General features: G+C 36.0%; 1 protein-coding gene across 5 annotated transcripts in view; it reads right to left on the reverse strand.

Moving 5' to 3' along the window:
• Positions 1-15864, reverse strand: part of LOC139971868 (homeobox protein Meis1-like) — a 190361-nt gene that overhangs the window by 137124 nt on the left and 37373 nt on the right. For all 5 annotated transcript variants that reach the window (XM_071978654.1, XM_071978655.1, XM_071978656.1 and 2 more), the window contains exons 5-6: positions 5582-5632; positions 1374-1424 (exon numbers count right to left, since the gene is read on the reverse strand). In XM_071978654.1, the coding sequence (XP_071834755.1) occupies positions 1374-1424; positions 5582-5632 (102 nt within the window). The remainder of the gene's footprint in view (positions 1-1373; positions 1425-5581; positions 5633-15864) is intronic.

A 15864-nucleotide genomic window follows, 5' to 3' on the forward strand; every position in this document is an offset into this window, starting at 1 on the left:
TGACAAACAAGAACTAAGAGACAATAATTGGACCCTCTCTGAACCAGAGGTTACCAAACATAAACTAACTGGATCCGAAAATGAGACTCCCGTCATAGTCCTGCATCCAAGAAAGAGACTGACTTTGTTTATATGTCTAAGAGAAAGTAGGGGACTGGGTGTGACCTCTTGTTTTCCACCTCTGACCTCTAATGGGCCTGGCAGCATCCCCCTAAACAGAAGTTGACTAGTCAGCCAGCAGTGGAAGATAATTTGTAACATATACCTGTGACTGAGAGAAGGTTCTTTATGATGCCTGCTATAAATTTTGACAGCCAGCCAGCGTGTTGGAGATAGTTAACAGGGTATGCATCTCTCTTATCAGCCTGTGAGAAGCTGTGAACTTGATAGTGAGTGCAAAACAATTCCGTGTACGTGTACCGGAACGCAACCTTCTTTTGTCGTCGTCATATCGGAGACTCGTGAACTCTTGGCAGCCAAAGTCGTCATGTATGTAATTAATTCTCACACCAAAACATCAACTTAATCATTCTTGCCAGTGATTGTGTGTTTTTTGTCTTCTTTCCTTTTTTATCTTTTTTTTTTATTCCATCTACATCTTGCCTTTCATAAATGTTAAGAAAGAGCAATTGTGGTGACACCTGACCCAAGTCAAAGCTGGTTTGTAATGTGTTAAGGATGGCCAAATTAAGGAGATATCGAAACAAAATGTTAATTAATAAAATTGAATGGTATCTTTCTGAGATGTGAAATTGGAAGTAGGAGTGTCTCAGTTTGGTCGGGTTCAGTACAACGTGAAAGTTCTCTTCGTTAGTTATGATGTCGTTATCTCAGGTGTTTTGTGTAATTAACATGCCATACACTGTCTGTAACTATATAATAGCAAGTGATAAAAAAACCATTTGAAAACTCAAGTGCCTTTTTGAGATATTCATAAAAAATAAAACGAATATCCTTCTACCAAATGTGGTCTATAAAAAGAACTTGTATTCAAGCAGCCAATCATAATGGTACTCTGGAATGGAGAGAGACCAGAATTAGGTACATCTACACTGCTACAAAAAAAGTCACGCAAGTCCACAAGCTTTGAATAAGGTAAGAGACACACACTGCTAAGGAATGAACAGATGTGAAAAGGAGATTAAACTCCTGCTGCAAAGGTAGGGAATAACCACAAAAACCTACCTTTCCAAAGATTGAAGTATAAACTGTTCTCAAAGTACAGAACAGATATAGAAATTCAGCCAAAAAGATTGTGGTATTTGGACTGACCGTTCTAAGTACACCAGGACGCAACAAGATTATAATTTATAGTGACAACAAAAAAGTAATACTACAATTTCAATTAACAAATTTAAAATTATATTGCTTACCTTTTCAAGCTCTAAAAGATGGAATCTTAAGACCTGAATTGATTGTATCATCTGAGGAAACAAAAAGAAAATGATGAAATAAATCAAGGGCAAAAAGCCAAAACAAAATATTTGAATAGCTTTATACCTTTTAAATGTGATGAATACTGATAAGAATAGTGTCTGGACCACAAAAGATCATGGATGAATTGGGAATTAGAAATTACTTGCTCATTTTACTGATCATTTGATAAAGGGAATCAAGGGAGGGAAGGGGGTAGGGGGAATGAAAATCCACAACTAAAATTTAAGAGGGTTTTATTTTGTGTCCTGGATGACATTTAAATATTAGTTCAATTTCAACCCAAACTGAATACAAAAAGAAGTGACAAATAGATCCTTTTGAAGTGTCCGTTTCACCACCTTCTCTGACTTGTTTTGACCTTTTGATGATATCATTTTTTTAACCAGTTCAAAACCTGAATCTCTCAATAATAATTTTGACTATTGGTTAACCAAACGCTTTCTCTTCTTAACTTGTCTCTTCTATGGTTGTCTTTTTAGACCTGTTTAAGAGCCAGTCCACTGGAGGTGTCTTACATATCATCATCTCCACACAACAATTTGATCCTCCCCATCTCCCAAGAGCCATTAAAGTTTCATATTTGTTATTTTTTGTCGCTCTCTCTGTTTCAATATATGGACATTTTTTTTTTTTGGGCTACTCTTTTTTTTCTTTTTTTTTCCTTCCTTCCTTCATCGGCTGTTTTCTCACTTAGCCTTTCCGATACACGTCGTGTGAAACTTTACCCTAAAATCATGCATGCAGTTTTGTAACCAAAGCTAACTAGGATATGCTCTTAAATAAACAGAAGTGTTAAACAACGAACACAGAAAAGCCAAATCTCACATCAAGGACATGATCTCCTCCAGATGAGTAAAGTGAGAGAGAGAGAGGAAGAGCAAGCAAAAAAAAAAAAAAAAAAATATTAACGTACATCCTGAATCGGCATGATATTGTATCCTGTTTCTCTCTAAATGTTACTTTTTGAGTGAGTAGTAAGCTGAAAAGATCTCCCCATCTCGAATGATCTTCGGCGTGACAAAACTAGATGTGCGTTTGCATATTTGATGACTCACAAAAGTACCACACTAGAAAAAGAATCTGTCAAATTTTTTTCTAACGCCTTATAAAGTTGACAAGAGAGAAGCTGATGTTTCTCCCCGTTTTTTCTCCTCCTCGAAGGAGAGGAAAAAGAGAAGAAAAAAAAGTTGTAAGAACTTTTAAATACCTGGTTGTCCCACATTGGCAGTAGTACTTGTCTGAAAAACTCTCTCCACATGGAAAGAGACATTGTTATTGTAGGGGGAAGGTAAAAAAAACTTGCCGGATTGTCGCTCTCTTTGCGCAAGCACTTTATATTCTATGTGCTGCCCTAGAAAGGTTTTTTCTTTCTTTCTTTTTTTTCCTCACTCTGTTTTGAGAGGCAAAAATCATTTTGGCCAATAAAAAGTTGAGGCTCTGAGATTCAATTGGTACTTTGTATTTTCATAGAATATGGTTTGGTTTTTAATAAATTGTGACGTTGATTCAAAAGAGACGGGTTTATTAAATCTGACAAAAATGGGAAGTATTGATGGTTGAAAGTCAGAAACACTTTTGGTGAATCTCCAAAAGGTGGCTTTTAGGCATTTATTTTGGTAAAGTTTTCATTACGATTCAATACTTTATCTCTTATGACAATGGAGTTTGATTTTCAAAGAGTGAGTATAAAGTTGAGACACTTTTCCAATCGCTTTGTGAATATGGATTAGTAGTGCCTTCATGACAAATTTCTAAAATCGCAACCACAACAAACAAAAAGAAGAGTAAAATTGCTTGTTATGTAAAAAAACTAACTAAATTTGATCAATTTGCAATCATTTTATGTGTACTTTTCAAAAGGTAGGTTTTGATAAAATTGTCAACTTTAATTGGTTTAATATACATTAATTAGTAAGAAAGATTTGCAGGGATTGAGATAACGAATTTATCAGTTTAGAGTGTGTCATAAATGTTACCAATCGCTATATTAGTAGACCATCCTATGTATTAAGAGTTAAGCCTAAAAACAAACAGACAAACATAACAATATTAATTAATAAACTATATTGTTCCTTTATCATTAGAAACATTTATTTTTATTTTAATGAACTACGTTTATTTGAGAAACGCAATTTCTGTTTGATCCCTATATCTGGCTCAGGTAAACAACAGTCGTAAAGTTTGGCCAGGCTTCACTATTCCTTTTACTTAAATTTTTTCAGGTTGCTAAAATATTAATGATGTGTCAAGCTGTGCAGTAAATATCACTACATCAGCCAAATACTTTACATGAGAAAAAATGTACTATTATTATTTTATCATTTTTTTATTCTCAGAGCAGTCACTTTTTCTGTTTTTATTTCCTTCTCTTTCTCCCTTTAACTACTGCTACATAAGTCAATCCCAAATAGAAAATACTACTAGTTCAGCCAAACTCAGTGACTGAACAAACCCTCTGGAATTATTAGTTTCTGGCAAACGTGAGTTTTGTTTTCTTTCTTTCCCAGCTACACCTTACAGTAGTGTAAACACCTCAGCGTGCTGTTCCCCATCCAATGGTTCCCAAAATAGCCCTAGCCGAGGAGTTCAACCCTCGCTGCCATGTGGATGCAATTACGTAGAACATGAAGCTTATTAGCCTCAAACTGGGCCAGGCGCCACGCTGGGGTGCACCTCTCCACCATATGAGAGAGAGACTAACTGACTGGCGACAAAGCTCAACTCTTGTACCTCAAACTGACGGCAAGACTGTGGAGCCAAGCTCGGGATAAGTATCCCAACAAGCACCTTCTATAACAGTGGGTTGCTGGGGTAACAGACTTATGCAATCTGTCCAGTCGGGGGGGGGGGGGTGGAGAGAGAGAGAGAGAGGAGACTCGTTCTGGACGTAGGTCCCGTTCGGTAACAATTGAAACATCCGTCAATCACGCAATCCTCCTCCCTTTGTTCTGTTCGTCAAGGTAACTTTTATTAACTGTACGATGATGGCTGTCAGAAAGCCCAAGTTTTTAACTCTGACAGCCAGAAAGTTGACACAGGGCTCGGCGATGATCTGTCTTCGGTTTACGTTCAACGAGGAGGTAGTCTGATGGGGTTTTAATGGCTAGGACAAACACAGAGTGTCCGCCGACCAGACGGTCTATCTTCTTTATTTGGAAAAGCCTGCTGTTTCTATCATTGTGTTTGGCTTGTAAACCACAGTCAGGGGACAACATACTGCTTTCAAATGTTGTCACGGATACCGGCAGACTTATAGATCAAATACTATAGTGTAGTAGTATTAACAGGGGATAAAATCACCCACTAATGTGCCTTGTACTTCACGTAGGTACGTCTCTCTATGTTCTGTCATTTCTTCACCCCCCCCCCCCAAGGGAACCATATGGTGCCCAGATCTTACACAATACCCTGTGAAATGTTGGATGTAATCTTGTGATGACATCAACCTCTTAATTGAGCAGTAGCAACAGAAAACTGATATGTTAACATCTTTCATAGCTAAACTTTTGCAAGTTGAAATCTTATTCCGTGGTAAGTCCCAAGACTGACATTTATGCAAGTTTATTATCGCAATAACATTTTTCAGCTCAAGGAAAAAGCTCAAATTTGCCCAGTGTAGATCAACTGCAACTTCTCTGGTTGTACCAACATGCCCTGTTTTGTGTGGAGTCACCATACATAACATATATCCATTAATTCTATATTTACCACAATTGTAGAATTTCCAAGCTACCAGCCTTTTCCACTGATCACAACCTACTGTAGATGTGGTTAACTGGTATCAAAAAGCAAAGCATGGCTTGCCTACATCTACCAGAAATTGGAAAGCAAATTTTTCATCCATTTTTTTATAGATTTGAAAATTCAATCCAATCACTATTTTGTTACAAGAAAACCCAGTGCATTTTGAATAGAAATTTCATACGAAAACAAGAAAAAAAAGAACAAACAAAAATATTTGTTGCCAGAGTGATAATATATATAATCAGGAAGATTTAAATCTGCATCTATAGTCTAACACACTTCAAACTAGAGTTCAGCATATTTTCTCAGTTTTCAGAGTTCTCAGAGTTCTCGTTTTTGGAGTTCTCAGAGTTCAGCATAGATCTGGGAATTAAAGCAGTAATATCAAACCTACACTTACCAAACTGTCCAATTCTTCGTTGCTAGAAAAGTACTGCTTATCAGCTCTAGCCTGTGTAGAAAGGAAAACAAAACAAAAGGAAAGGAAATTTTCTTACAGAAACAGGAATTTAAATGTAGTCAAATCATTATCCAACCAATATGCTACATAGCTAGTGAAAAAATGGTCACTCATTTCCTCACAACTTGAAACGAGCATGTTTACTTTCAACCTCACGTACCCCGACACTGGATTTGAGATATTTGAAGGAAGGGGTAAGGGAGAGGGCCAAGGGTCAGACAAATATGGTGGGGCAACATGCCCATGTAAAAATCAGTGCTGTTAAATTTTACTGTACAAGCCCACCTACTCCCTAACCCCCCACGTCCCCACCTACCCCAAACCATTGTCAAGAAACCTAAAGTGAGTCGAAATCATTTTTTACTTGTAATATTCTCAAGCTTCAGGGAAACTAGGAAATAAATGTTTAGTTTTACAGTTTTTGGGTCAATTATTACACACAGATGATCCTTCAGCTGAATTATCAGATTAAGAAATTTAAAAGGTAAACAAGTTTTAGAGCCGCTTTGCATTTCGCATGAAATCTTACGGAACATTTAGCATCCATGTCTATCTAAGATCATAATCCAAAATATCGTTAACTAATTTCTTTGTTAAGCTTCAATTAAAGTAATGGATTTTAAACATCAAAAATTTGGAAATTTGCAGTTAAATGTGCTCAGTAATACTATTATGAAAATTGCCCAGTCTGTTAAATGTGTTGAGGATCGTGTCAAACTCATTAATGATTTGCTCATTCGAATTCATTTGGTGAGAAAAAAAGTACATCGGGCCTCCTGGCGCTTAAAAATTGCCATAATTTTTTTAAGTGTTACCTGGGTGGATTTGACCCTCCCCTCCCCCTCCCCCCCCAAAAAAAAATTGGACCATCTTCAAAAAGCTAGATCTTATCCTCTCTGCACAAAATTTGTTAAAATATTTCAAACAAAACTAACATGTCAGCGAACTGCACTAATACTCATGATGCAGAATGACATCACATTGGAATCTCAAATGTAAATGTGGCCGTCAGAAGTTCGTTGTTGATTTTACACAAACCGTTTCCCTTTTTTCGCTACTTTTTCCTTTGTATTTGAGATAAGATTCCACTTTATGGGGATTGTAATGAGATACCTAACTTCCTCCATTCAATAACACAACATTTTTTCTTTTTCTTTGTCTATTTCGTTTCCTTTTTGCAAAATTTCTTGGACAAGAAAAGAAGAAACGTCTGATGGACTAATGTGCTTAATGTGTTTAGAAGTCAATACATACAAACACAAATCAATTGAAGATCCATGAAAGCATTACATCGCATTTAAAAGTTGGCAGCTAATCAATGTTTTTCAATGTAGTTCAGGTGCTTTATTGTCATTTTTCCTGGGTTTTTTTTTTTTTTTCCTTTTAATTTATTTTCTTTTTTCTTTTTTTTCCTGATGTGCCTTTTTAGTCTTGGTGTATAGAGTAAATAGCATACACCTGTTTTGTTTGCTCACACAAAGACAAGCCAACGATTTTCGCTCAAAGTTGTATCTCAACTACATGAAAATGATCTGTTTATCTTGCAAACAGAAATTTAACTGTTTAAAGCTATTTTAAACCAACAATACTATAATATACAATATAAACAAATTTCAGTTTCATTTCATTTTTTTTTTTTTTGGATAGGATCTAAAATGATTCATCTTGCATAGGCATAGTAAAGATGTTATACATACAATATTGCTACACTAATATAAGATGTACTATATAGCAAGAACTGTAGTGTTTCTACTAAACACCTTTCTACTTTATTTTACCCATTTGTTACTTTAATCCTTTTATTACTCCTAGACTGTTTACTTTGTAGACATTTTACTCTAGTCCAGCAACAAGCTCTTTGAGATATTCTTCTATGAAAAGTGTTATTTAAATATATAAATTATTGTTATTAAGAAACTTTACAAATATACTGTGATACTTTAAAATCTAAAATACTAAATATTGTGCCACTTTCAGGAAGTAACCCATGTACGTTGTAAATGCTGGTGTCCGATGATGGTTAAAAGTAACATAATCTGTGTCCTAATATAGCGCAAAGCAAAGCAACGCTTAAAATTTTTATTTTTCGTTGCGACAAAAAACCCAAGAAGGATTGGGATACTGTAGGACATTCTTAGAAAGAAATACAAATGGAATGTAAGGGGTTAAATAAATACTCAAAAAGTACGAAATAAAGCTGACGTTTTAATACCATGTCTAACTACAAGTGGTAATTACAATTTTCTTGTCTTTGAAACCAGACTATAAAAAAATTAAAAAAATAAATCTTTTGATTTTTGGGCTTCCCTTCTCTTTGCATATTATGTGCACTCTTTTTTCATATACATGTTAATATCCATTTGATCAAGGTAAAAAAATATGTACACAAATCAAGAAAAAATTAAAGAAGAAAATAAAAATAAAAATCCCGCCGCCCGCCCGTGAAGATCAACAACTACAAAGATGATGATGATGAAGCCGGTTTAGGTGAAGGTTGGCTGAGTTTTATGAAGTCAGATGGCTGTGACCTTACTACAGCTGATCCCAGGCGAGACTGGCATATGTTTTGTCATCCCATATATATCATATAATATATATATATACATACATATATATATATATATATATCTGCCTTGCCTGTGTTTAATATATATACAAATTGATACAGACTCTAAATGCTGAAGTTAATGGCTAAAGTATGCGCACTTACAGCAGTAAGCAGACATAACAAGCACTATATCTATAAACAGCCCTAAAACACAAAGCTGTGAAAAATTAATATCTGTTTTGGCTGTGGCAAATTTTTTTTTTTCCCTCCCCTTCTTTCTTGTGTGCAACTATGCGCCTTTGGGAAAAGATGAAAATTAATCTTTTAACCTGGCTGCTGTGTTTGTGTCCACTCGACTGAGCACTGAGCTACATATCGGGGGTCCTATGTGTTGATGCTGCAGAATGGAAAACCTGGGTGCTTATAAGCGCTATGTAAAAATCCACGTATATTCTTATGAAAGGCAGACAACGCGAGACACAACCGACCGATCATCTTGGGGATGAAAAATCCTGGAACCTTGGCTTAATCTGCTGGAATCAGGTTGGGTTTATGTTTACAGTAATCGCTATGAGTACCATATCAACTTAAATATCATCTTGGGTATGTTAGTCTAGACAGAGGGGGGTGGAGGAAGGGCGGGGGAGGGGCGGGAGAAAAATCTGTCAAAGCATATTGTGGCATACAGAAAGTAAAACTAATAAATAGAGTAACTTGCAGTTTTAATTTTAAGCATAAGCAGTTCACACAAAAGAGTATTTGTAGTCTCAAAAAATTACATGAAACACCCAGGACGGGCAGCTGTTTGAAGAGCAATTTGCAGTTACTTTTCCTCATCTTTCTGGGGTTTATTTCAAACAATTTTTAAATTTTAAAGAAGCACTGCACATAAACCTCCGATTTACAGTAACAGCTTTATAATAAATCCAACTGACATGCAATATTTAATATAGCAATTTATATACTGGAGATCATTTTCAAAATGAAATAATTACGATTAGAGAAGTTTTACTATCACAAATGAACAATTTTGAAATTAATGCACAATTAAGGGATTGATACTTCTAATAATTGAAAAGGTGAAGCAGCTCTCCTTCACCTCCCCTCCCCCCCCCTTGCTCCTTCCCCTCACCCTTCCCATGACTGCATAAATGAGTACCAAACCAAAGTCAGCCTCTGTGTAAAGTGAAAACATTGTTTTATTTCAAAACAAATTTCAATTCGAACTACAAACAGACAGGCCTGTTATAACAGAAGTATATATATTTAAAATTATATTTTTAGCTTAAAGATTGACAAACATACGTTTGACAACTGCATTTAGTCTCGACTTGTCTCGTCATGTTAAGTATGTATGCCCAAATTTCTGCCTTTTGTGAATTGTAAAGTGTTACTGCCATACATAGTCCACACAGTTTAACGGGGGAAAGAAGTTAGAAAAAAATCTTTGTTTACACAGCAGGTGTGTTCCTGTTATAATTGAATCTACACCCAACAACTTCGTCCATGCGGTGTATATCATTAAAATCTTGCTAGTATTGTACACTGGAACAGTAAATGAATGCTACTTTCTGATACACGGTGCTTTTTTTCCATACCTGCACAATAGTCGCTCATGCATACCCTGGCAGGAGCGACCGAGTTAAGTTGAGGGCAGGTGAGAATAAAAAGAGTTATGATCTATTTATCTCATTAATGGTGGTAGAACTCCCAGAAAGCAGGTAGTCTCCCACGCCAGCGAGGATGTACCTGAACCTTAACGTATTTTTATCGTCTTATAATCTCTCATACACACTTGAGCACTGCAACAGAGTGCAGGTAGGCAGGCACATATGTTAAAATAAATATGGCAACCATCCGTGTTTTAATCCTGCAGTAACCTTAAACAACTTCAAGAATTTGCAACTGAGATAGTTTATACCACTGCATGGTTACCTAAAGTTCGACTGAGAGGTGGGAGTGGGGATCCTGTGGGTTGCGGTGACCAGTCAGTTTGCGGCGTGTTATCAAAGTAAAAGACAATTTTAAGTTAATGAAATTCCTTGAACAGAAATGGTAGATTTCTTTGTGAAGGTGTGAATTAGGGCGGGGGGGAGGGGGGGATACAGTAAAAGTTCTATGGGTGAGCGATTGCAGGGCCTTGAGCTGAATTAATCTCGATTGAGGATGACTGAGGGGAGGGGAGAGGGGTGTTGATGGTAGGGATTGGGTAGGTCAGAGAGGGCGTGGAGAGAGGAAAGGAGAGCATTGCTTTAATTTAATACCAACTTTATTCTTTCCTTGTACAGTAGATAGTAAAGTGCAAATATTGGGTGGAGACAGGTAAGTATGGGAGGGGGAGAAGTCAATTCTCCATCGTCTTGAAGAATACCAAATAGTAATGAGCTTATCTTGAAAATGGGCTCATTCGTTTCCATCAGAACTAAAGACTGGCTGGTTTTTAATGTTTCAAAATGTTTTTTTTTTATACACAACATAGCCTATCTTATAGCTTTGCCATATGGTTGGAATATCATTTAGTTATGTTAAGGATTATCAGTATCTTCCAATTCTAGGAAAATATTGTATTTATATAGTGGATTTTCTTTTTCCTTTTCTTTTACAATTGAAAAAGAATTAAGCTTTATAACAAACAGTTTCTACTATCTGTATTATGATTACACTAAAAACAGTGTATACTGTATGCTATACATGTAACTGGCAGCCCAGTGATTACAGCATATTGTGAACTTTGTCAACACATGGCTGCATAATGGGGAAATGCTATCTGACTGGCCATGCATAAAGCAAAGACTACCAATTAATGAGAGAAGAGAATTAGGTAAAAGACTATCAACAGGCATTACATGTAAATGCATGCAGGTATGTATTAACGTATCAAGCAAGAATTATGGGAGAACACGCAAAGCATAAAGGCAGAAAACGATTCTTACAATGATTTGCAATTTGTGCAAAGACAAAATCGGTTAAAATGTTAAAATTCGCTACAATTCTTTGGGAAGATATCCTTCTTTTTTTTTGTCCTCTCAGAAGAACTTTAGATACCCTGAAATAACTACAATAAAGTCCATGGTAACAAAAGCCTGCAACAGTTTACATATTGCAAACTTCAGTGCCTATGTTGAACAAGGTCTCTTCTTTCCTACAAAGTTTTGGCTCTTTAAAAGGAGCTTTCAAAAGAGTTGTAGATATTGAAATATTTAGTTAAGCAATGCATAGATGTCATTATCATCATCATCATGCATGTACCCTTGACTATCCAGCTGCATGCCTTTCCAACATGTAAATACTCCACAGCCAAAGTGTAAACTTTAAAGCCTACCATTCACGGCAGGTGTGTTGTTACCCAATGAGGATCTATACCTATGGAGTGTTTTTTTTTATCATCCTAATATTTTTATTCAGTAAGTTGTCTGTTATACAGTGTGAGAGAGAGAGCAGTGCTCACCTATTATAACTGCTAACAGCTCTCCTAGCTAAGACCATTGTGTACTCCGGCCATAGGGGAACAAAGGCCTGGTGAGTGTGTGGTAGGCAAACACATTTCTGTTGACTTATTGACTTAGAGGGAAGACTCCAATCCAAACATGAACTCAATAAGGACACAGAGAAGGTGATAATAGGATAAGAGTAATGGAGTTATTGTCAACTTTACCAGTGCTTTATCTCAGGTTTCAATGGATTGCTATTATATCGGCCAAATATTAGCTTCATATAACTATATGGGGGAATAATTGGTTAGTCGGGTATTCAAAGACGTGAGCAAATATAAACAAGTCAACCCCAAAAATCTTGTCTTGCTTGCATTTCAAATCGTTATACACACAGCTTAAAGCATCGATATATATATATATGGCTTGACGAACAGGGCCCTTCATTGCCATGAGACTATTAAACACATACTATACACACACACATACATGTATATACATATTTTTACACATATATATTTATAATTATATACATATATTTATGTATATATTTTTATAATATACATTCTGCAGAAAATGACTCTCTGATATTGCAGAACTGGTATTAACACTATACCTTATGCAGGCCGCTAACAATAAATAAAGGCAGCTAGCTAGTGCACAAAATCTCTATTGTAATTTACATGTGGGATATAAAGCCTAAAAACAAAACAAGCAAAGTCTGACTACCTAGGAGTCATACAAAGAAAGGTTTAAAGATACAGCAGCAGCTGTAGTATTATAGTTTGTATTAGCCATGATCATATCAGCCATTGTATTAACGATCAGGGACGGTTTCTCTAAGTTAAATTTCATTCAGGATGTGTGGTGTCTACGCTTCAATGCTCTCGGTGTCTTTCATTAAAATCCCTGCCATATGTCCCATAAACACCGACCACAGTCACTCATTTTCAGGAAGTGTTCATTACTTGCAACGACTCTACGCGAATGAACTTCTTCATTAAAGGAGCTTTCAGCAAAATGCTTGGGTAGTAGTTAAACGTTGTGGTTATAATACAGTGAGGGATTAAATGCATTGCGTGTGGTTTCTGTTAACACCATGTAAGCCTATGTATGTACCTGCCAAAATATGATATTCCTGTTTTTCGCAACAACGAAAAAAAATGTGTTACCTGTTATTTGACAATATGATTATATTTTACTGTATCAATGCAACGTCCTATTACTGGTTTAATCATAACATAGTAAACAGCTCTACTTTCAGTGAACAGTATTTCCCTGTTTTTTATATAAAATAATTTTACATTTTCAGAAAAGCAGCAATTGTTCCTTTTTTTGCAGCAAAATAGATGACTCCAATTTTTCAATGAAAGAAATTATCCCTATATTCCTGTTTTCACAGCAATAAATTTCCCCTTTCAGAACAATCGCATTATAATTCCTACATTCAACATACCACCAATATCCAATTTTCAGTAGGCCAAAATAATTCTGTTTTTTTAGTCAAACATCTTTAAAAAGTCAACCTTGAACCCTGTATGACAAACATTTGAAAAGTGTTTAATCCAACGATTTTTTCTTTTTTTTATGTTATTTCATTTCTGCGTTTTCTTCGCTGTTTTCATTTTAGAAGACTATAATGGAAACAACCAATTCCATGAACACTTTCTTTGTATTGCTTTGATATTAGTTTCTTGGGAGGTTTCTGACCTACCTGAATTCCAAGAAGTTTAGTATGATCAGTATACCATTTATCACTGGCCGAAAATACTGTAGCCTAAAGATGTAAAGCTACAAAGGTTATCATAATACTATTATTATTTTTTTTTTTTTTTTTTTGAGATGCAGGCAGAACTGAACCTTTTTTCGCTCCATATTTCCACGATTTAATGGTTAAAATGACCTATTATTTTACTTTGACACTTTTTTTTTCTTTCACAGGAATAGAATAATTTATCAGAATGAATTCATATCACACCTTTTGAAAATTCACTTGAGAATTACCCTCAGAGGACAGAAATATTCACCGTTAACTTTGGACAATAAAATGTTCAAAACTTTCACATGTATGACATTGACATTGTCCGTCTGGAAGCCAGCGGTACCAATTCTGACACACAATGCTGGGGGCGGGGGGAGGGGGAGGGGGGTTTGGTACCTCCCGAAACATCAGCAAATATAAACTGAATAAAACTGGGGCTATTCTACTTTATAAGCCAACAGTTAGAAACTTAAGAAACAGTTAGAAATCTGGGTCATCATTCTCAATGACCTTTTGCTCTTTTCCAGGACGATTTCCCAATTAATCAACCTAACAGTTTTCAGGCTGTTCCTTACAAAATCCTCTGGGGGGTCACAATACTACCCCTTACCACCTGTTTTGTGACCTTAATCTTTACAGCTAAAATACCAATTTCTCACTGATATCCACAAACGACCTTGCAGATATTTTGATAAACTGAATGGATTGACAGGCGAAAAAATTCTAAAACAAAGAAAAAGACAGGGAAAGTTAGCTGAGAGCGATTAAATGTTTTCCTCTTTTTTGGGGGGTTCATGAATCCAGTCTTGCTTGCCATGGTTGCTTACAAACCTATATAATTTCATCATACTTGTTTATTACATTAAAATCACCAATTTCGCTCTAATGAACCTTATCTGTCCTACATTTAAACCGCAGAGTATTGTACCGACCATATCGTAACAAATTCAAGGTAAACTGGCCAAAGTATGCTATCTAGAATGTGATCAAATTGACAAAAGAGAAACTCAAATCTTTTTTACCCTCATTAGCGAAACATTTTCTCAAAGATTTGAAACGACTGTTGTATTCTGTATGACAATATTTCTTCATCATGTTATTTTCTGTACGAAATGTCAAAAAATATTCCCATCGAGAAATATTTAAAATCTTTAATGTCACTATGTTCTTCTACATTGCTGTCTATGGTATCTATAGTTTAAGCCGGTTCCCTATCGTCTACACTTAATTGGGCACTGCTAGATTAACATTACGTACTTAATATTACAGCTATCACCAAGTTTTTTAGTTAATGATGTGTGTGTGTTTCAGCCGAACCAATGTTGCATCTAATGTCTCCTAGCACCTACAGGAAATGTCGAAACCATTAAAAAAAAAAAAAATCAAAAAAATTATCAAATTAAAAGAGGCAAATATGATAATGCTCTGCAAAATGAGGTGATTGACTATAAAAAATGGCAGACTTTGACATATCTGTACGTATATTTCTGGCAAAGTGAAAAGAGGTACTTTGCAAAAATTTTAAGACTGATTTTGAGCTGGTTACAATTTATAATTTATTTATTGAAATTCAAAAACAAGGCAATACTTTTAGCAGGAATTAGTCAAGGCAAAGACATCGGGCTTGGATCTTTCGATTTGGAAACGAATGCAACTGGACTACAGCAACTTGTGAGTAAATTACCCTAAAAAGAATGTCAACAAGAGACCAAAGTATCACCCCCCCCCCTTCCCATTCTTACGGATGTCTTGACAATTACTACTGAATCTATACATCCTCAAATTTTATAATTTTTCTTTACTCGTTTCCATTCATATTGCGGAAGCATCCTCCTGAAAGCAAGCCAGAATAAAAAGAAAAGGGTCTACACATGTATGCTTAAAAAACAAAAGTTAATATTTGACTGAGAACAATTTACTCCCCAATTTAGTCTCCTTCATCACGTTCTTCTTAAAAGGAGAGAAGAAAAGGGTTTGTGTATGAGAGACGGAGAGAGAGAGAAGAGAGAGAGAAAGAGAGAGGTGGGCAAAGATGCCTCCATCTCCCAGCAATAAGCCACTCGAAGAGAACGGGATCAGCTAATGTCCCATAATCAAGGTGACCACGTAAGAACGAATTCTTCCGTGAGACTAAATGTGGTGGAAAAAAATCAATGATTATGCCGACGATGTGCCATTATGGACCCGATTTCACCCATTGGAGAGTAATGAAGCTAAGCTGCTTCTCGGCTGGGTAACTTTAGTCTCAAGTCAGATCAGGTGGAAATAGTTTGGAATGATGACGACGGTCGAGGACTACTACTACGTACCACGATGAGAAGGATGATGATCATGATGATGATGATTACGGGGGCTTGATGAAAGAATGGATTAAAACAAGAGACGTACACGATGTTTCTTAACGGGGCTGCTGCATAATGAAGAAGGATCAAGCCTCGTCTCGTGCTATTGGGCAGTCGAATGTTTGAGGAACATGTCTGCA

Source organism: Apostichopus japonicus, chromosome 8 (genome assembly GCF_037975245.1).
Source record: "Apostichopus japonicus isolate 1M-3 chromosome 8, ASM3797524v1, whole genome shotgun sequence".
Taxonomy (NCBI): Eukaryota; Metazoa; Echinodermata; class Holothuroidea; order Aspidochirotida; family Stichopodidae; genus Apostichopus; species Apostichopus japonicus.